This window comes from Vitis riparia, chromosome 6, assembly GCF_004353265.1.
Source record: "Vitis riparia cultivar Riparia Gloire de Montpellier isolate 1030 chromosome 6, EGFV_Vit.rip_1.0, whole genome shotgun sequence".
Classification (NCBI taxonomy): Eukaryota; Viridiplantae; Streptophyta; class Magnoliopsida; order Vitales; family Vitaceae; genus Vitis; species Vitis riparia.
In genome coordinates, this window is record NC_048436.1 from 14,396,690 (window position 1) to 14,402,944 (window position 6,255).

Genomic DNA, 6,255 nt, shown 5'->3' on the forward strand with positions numbered 1-6,255 from the left:
CCCTCAAAGACAGACTCTATACTCTCTCCTAGCCTCCCATCTTCCTCAAAAGGGACATTACATCCTTTTCAAATCCCAACATTGGCATCTCAATAAAGCTTTTAAAAGCTACTAACTTGTGAAAGAGACATTCAAAGAGAGGATCCTCACCCCGTTGAACAACAGCTTAGTGTCTCTTTTAACCTATCCATGGCTTCCATACTAATCTCCTTGTGCATTTTTTGGAAACACCATAGATGTTCCATCTTGAAGCACCATCCTCAACAACCTAGTTTCAACTCCCATGAGCCTAGTGGAAGTCCCCACCTATGAATGTTGCAACTTCTAATAATTGACTTAACAGCCCACTTCCAAACCTAAGGGTCTAGTCTTAGAAAGAGAAGAAGATGAAGAAGGAGACTTGGCCCTCGATGAGTTGCATTATTATTTTTTCTTGAGATTCTTTTAGATGTTAAATATTTTATTTTGGTTAAATCATGGCTTATCAGCTACTACCAACTTGTTTCACTCACACCAACTGTCAGTAGAACTTAGTGATACCATTAGTTGCTTATACCTTTAACCATTGTTTTTAGTTAATGTACTCATATAGGCATATATGGCGTAGACTAACTTCTGCGTCCGTTTTTTTCCCACTTATCATTGCTAGAGGATCATGCCTTTCTCAAAGTTGTTATTTTATTTCAAGTGTGTATAGTTTGGAATGTTAGTTTCGAAGCAATTGGGTTAAGCATGTAGACTCGATAAATTGGACAACTAAACATGCAGTGAGGTGTGAACTCATGACCTCCCATTCAAGGAGACTGATATCATGTTGGACGATTTTCCTAAAAGCTTAAGTTGTTTGGATTTTGACCCATAATGCACATCATGCTCTGTAACAGAAAATGAATTACTGTAATGTATTTTCTGGATTATTACATGGTGATGTGTTACTTTGCATATATAGATAGATTAAAATTCACTTCTCTTTCATTAATGATGCCAATGGGGGTATAAATAAATAAAACAGTGGCTATTTAATATAAATGTGTTTGACTTATAAGTATGGATGGGGGTTTCTATTAAAAGGAAAGCTAAGTCTTGTACTTGTCAGAAACATTTTACTACTCCTTAAACGTCACAGGGCATAATCCACATTTAATTCTTCTGGATGTCTAGGTGCATATAAATATCCTAGACTTCACTGTTATGGGTTTGAAATCATGGGTCATATTGAATTTGTTTCTTTTTTTTTTTTTTAAAAAAAAAAGCTTCTACACAATAGTTTCTATTTTGATAATTATTGTCTGTCTAACTTTGTCAGGGAAACTATAACACTGACAGAGGTATCTGCAAGTGATAAGCTAGAAAGTTTTCGAGCATCAAAAGAGGTACTTTATAGAAAAGTTTTTGTTATACTGACAGTCAAAAGTGTCATTTCAACATTACCAGATGGCATTGATAGTTTGAACAAGGGGATTTGTTGATTTTGTTGCTGTACTTTTTTATAATGATCATGATTGTTGATTGTAGACTTGTCCTATCTCTTCAATACCACTATGAAGTAACTTAAGACGCCCTTTTTGCTTGAATGATTTTCTAGGAGATGTATTTCTGATAAGTCCTTTCATGTAATCTGTTTTGTGATATTTTTGTTTTTCCTAGATTAGTTTTATTTTTGTTATTCTTCTCTATCTTCTGATAGAACTTTGTATTTCATTAAATAGATAGCATTATGTGTAATATTCTTGATGGCTTCTTTTTGCAGCATTTTAGAGGATTAAGTTTTCCTACTATTTCATCGGTTGGTCCAAATGCAGCTATCATTCATTATTCTCCAGATGCAGAAACATGTTCTGAGTTAGATCCCGATAGCATTTATCTATTTGATTCTGGAGCGCAGGTTTGCCAACTATCTTGAATTGTTTGGGATATAGCCATTAACCAAAGAAGGCAATACAATGAGTCCATTTTTGTATTAACTTTGTGTTTATGATATTGCTATTCTTTACTGATGATAATTATGGTGTCTTTGAAGTATCAAGATGGAACAACTGATATAACTCGAACTGTTCATTTTGGAAAACCTTCGTCACATGAGAAAGCATGCTATACTGCGGTATGTGGCTCTTGTTGCTTTCTTTTCAGGATATCTTGTATTTATTTGGCATTTGAACACTTCTTAACCTTGTTCATTCAAAACAGAATATGGTTGTTTTCAATTCTGAAGTACGGAAAAAGTTCCATATTTTTTCAGGGTGTCACTGCAGTCGACTTGGAAATGAGCATATTTGAAAACATTTTGAGATGGAACAGAAGTCCATCCAAAAGTTGGAAATGTGTTCTAATTCTAATTTTTCAGCCCCTTATAGAGCCACTGCTACCACTGCTAGGCCCTAGGAACACCATTTCTGTTGTCACTGCTTCTGCCATCTTCTGCTTTGATATCCTGTTACAGCCATTGCCACCTTATCCACATTCATTTTACTTACGGGAAATTGATCAAATTGTTCCTACCCTTTATATCCTCCTCATTGCTTCTATCACCTCCAATACTATGGCCATACTACCACTGCCCACCTAGAACCTGTTGCTACCTTTTACACAATCTTCCTCCTCTATCAACCTGTGTTGTTGTATCCAGACCTCTCATCTGGAAGCGACTATATGTATCAACACACCTAATACACCTCAAAAATTTCCACTGCATCCCATGTTATCAATTTTGGCACCTTTATTTCCACCACTAGCTCCTCTTACTATAAACAATCATGACATGATCGCAATCACTTCACCACCTTCTCAGCAAGTTTGCACTGCCATCATCTTTTACCACCATATCTAGCACCATTCTATGCTATGACTATCACTACCTGCCTGTCAGCACGTTATGGCTACACCAGTGCAGTTCACTGCGAACTCTAATACTTATCTATCGTGACATTACTTTTCAACTTTGAAATTTCCAGTCTTTCGGTTGGAGATCAAGTATCAATTCCAATATGAACAAAGTAGTGGGATAAAACTTCGTTGAGTTTTCTGAAGTTGCATTTTAGGTATTTGCAAAGGAAGTAGCCTTATCCCAGAATATAAATTCATATGTATTTTGTTCATATTTCATAAAATGTTCTACTGATTTTTATATTTTTTTTATTGAATACATTCAAAATGTCTTAATAGATGCTTACCTTTTTAGGCCCTTTGCTTCAAAGTAAGCAAAAAGGTTTTGCTTCATAAAATGTCTTAATAGATGCTTGCTAACAAATTTCTTCTATCTAGGAGTTATGTTGTGGTCTTGAGCATTTTGCTTGATTTGTTGGATTTCATGCAGGTTCTCAAGGGTCATATCAGTCTGGGTAATGCTCGATTTCCTAGTGGAACCGCTGGTATGATGAGCTTTTTCTCTTGTTCATTTAATTTGCTAGTAGCTTATTGGGCTTCTTTAGTTCCAAGGGAGGGGTAAATTTCAGCATAGATCCTCAGGAATCACCAAATCACATAGTTGACCAGCAATTTTCTTTGTTATGTGCCAAATTTGTTGCTTGTAACTTTGTTCTATTTAAAGATACATAGATATGCGCCCATATGATGTTAAATTCACTATTTATTTTATAAATAATTTTTACAGGACACACACTTGACATTCTTGCTCGTGTCCCATTGTGGAAGGATGGCCTTGATTATCGACATGGAACTGGTCATGGAATTGGATCTTACCTTAATGTTCATGAAGGTAAGCGATGAATGAAGGGTTCTTCCTCTTGTTATTTTATATGTACTTTGATGCGAACTAATATACCTTTTTTTTTTATTGCACTATATTGAGCAGGACCCCATTTAATTAGTTTCAGAACGCCTGCTCGGCATGTGCCATTACAAGCTTCAATGACTGTAACAGATGGTTGGTATCACAGCTTCATTACCTTAAGTTGGATTTATAGAATAAAATTTTCTTGATACGGTACAGCCTTAGATCCAACCACTTGGGTTGGGTGTAGAAATTCTTTCTTCATTCATCTTCCATGAGGCCATATCCTATGGAAATCCAAGGTGGTGTAAGATTGCAAACTGTCAGGAGTTCTCTTCATGCAGGACCAAGTAGATGTTTGACACTGGCTGTCTACCCAAATCCTTACATGCATTTTTTCAATGCCTGGGTTTTCTAACTTCTTGCTTGTCTACTTGAGTTTTTCCCCTCTATTTTGCTAGTGCATGTTTATACAAAGGTTTTTTGATGAAAGTTTATAGAAATCAATTAATAATTTTACTCGGGAGCTGGATTTGGCTTATTATAATATTCAAATTGAATCCAGAACTTTGGTTATGTTTTGTTGAATGAGTACTAGAGTGTTGAAATAGTGGCATTTGTAATTGAGCACTGAAGTATGTTGGCACCAAATTTTCTGCTTGTTCCTTTCACCTTTTGTGAGAGCCTTAAAATGCTTTTATGCTAGAAAAAATGGATTTTATATTGAAATTGTGTTTTCCAGAACCTGGTTACTACGAGGATGGGAACTTTGGCATAAGATTGGAGAATGTCCTCGTAATCAAGGAGGCTGATACAAAATTCAATTTTGGTGATAAGGGTTACTTGGCATTTGAACACATAACATGGGTAAGTTTATTTTATATTAATGATATCCTTTTTTGTTTTCTTGTGTGCGGTGTATCTGGTTTTTTTTTTTCCTTGTAGCAGGTTCCTTTTATTTTTTATTTTGGTTTATTTATACCCATAAATGATTTTACTCAAAAATCTTGAATTTTTAAGCAGGCTGTGTCTCAGTTGAACCTAGACAAATCAAACATGCAAAAATTGTCAACGGGAGAAAAGATGAAAAACATTGAATCAGCTGTTTTGTTGTTAATTCATTGTCCCAGCTGTCTGGGAATCTGCAGTTAGTTGACTCCATAATGAGTTGTCCAATTTCTTGGGTCAGGAGGGTTTCTTTTTTCTTTTTCCCCTTTGATTCTTTGTTTTCTTTCACTTTTTGTAGCTCAAATAACTTGAAAGATGCTGCTTTTAATGATCTGCTTCTATTAGCATGTCACCTAAATGCTTTCGGCACAAAAAGCTACAAATTTGACTAAGAGCTTTTCAGCCAAGTATTTTTATCCTAGCTTGATTTGTTCGTCCTACTTGTCTTCTGGCTATGTGGGTTGGGAATGGGTGTTGGCTGGAGCTGGGGAGCCCAAGTTGTCCAGTTTGGAGGCATGTACTCAAGATCATCCTGTTTTGTGTTGTACATGCACGCAAAATATTGGAGTATTTACCATTTCTATCCATACCCTGTATATTTGTTTAGTAAATATTTGCCTGGTGACAGGAAAACATGTGATGATTATTTTTATTTTCAATTTTAATTTTAATTTTTTTCTAAAGTAATTTTTAAATGGGTATATGTTCAGGCACCATATTTGATTGATGCATTGTTTTGGACTACTCACCATTTCTATCTATACCACTTGTATATTTGTTTAGCAAATGTTTACATACTGATATTAGAATATCTACTAACAGATACTAGAATGGAACTAGTTTTGCACCTAATTCTGATTCTCTTTGTTTGGGTGTGCCCAGGCACCATACCAAAAAAAGTTGATTGACCAGAGTCTTTTAACGCCTGAAGAGATAGAATGGGTGAACTCCTACCATTCCACCTGTAGAGACATTCTGGCCCCATACCTGGATGAGTCCGAGATGGCATGGCTGAAGAGAAGTACTGAACCCCTAAGTGTGTGACTCGCTCCACATGCCCTTCTGTTCTTCCAATAAAATGCATGTTAGTATCGTCCTGGGGTAATTCTGCTTTCTAGTTTAATCAAGGTTATTTATATACACTTGATTTTCTTGTTTATCTGTTTTGGATGCTCATATGAATGCATGGGAGATTGGTAATCCTTTTGGGATTTTGAATCTTTTGGTGAATGAAGTTGATTGTTATGTTCCATGATTCGTTTTTGGGAGACTCTACTGAGGTCCTTGACTCATCCTCTTACTGAAGGACCTAATTGAATGGCCCATTACAATGTGATTTTGTCTGCATGCATCTGCATTCTTTAATCGTTTGTAACAAGATTCAAACTGAACTATTCCCCAAAAAACAATCAAACAGTCATCTGCATTCTTTCTTTATTTATTATTGTTGTTTTTGCAACAAGATTCAATCAGATCTGTTGTCCATGAACGGTCTTTCTAGCCCATTTTGGTGGCACATTGCATGAACAGTTCTCGAGTATGTTTCCATAAATTTACCATTTTTAGAAAAAATAATT

General features: G+C 35.7%; 1 protein-coding gene across 1 annotated transcript; it reads left to right on the forward strand.

The window, feature by feature from the left end:
- The first annotated feature begins 598 nt into the window (after positions 1 to 598).
- LOC117917015 (aminopeptidase P1-like) lies at positions 599 to 5,961 on the forward strand. Its single transcript, XM_034833248.1, has 9 exons — positions 599 to 603; positions 1,307 to 1,373; positions 1,751 to 1,885; positions 2,021 to 2,101; positions 3,314 to 3,368; positions 3,611 to 3,715; positions 3,812 to 3,883; positions 4,473 to 4,597; positions 5,561 to 5,961. Exons 1-9 carry the CDS (start codon positions 599 to 601, stop codon positions 5,720 to 5,722), a joined length of 807 nt encoding a protein of 268 aa, XP_034689139.1. The 3' UTR covers positions 5,723 to 5,961.
- The last annotated feature ends 294 nt before the right edge of the window (positions 5,962 to 6,255 follow it).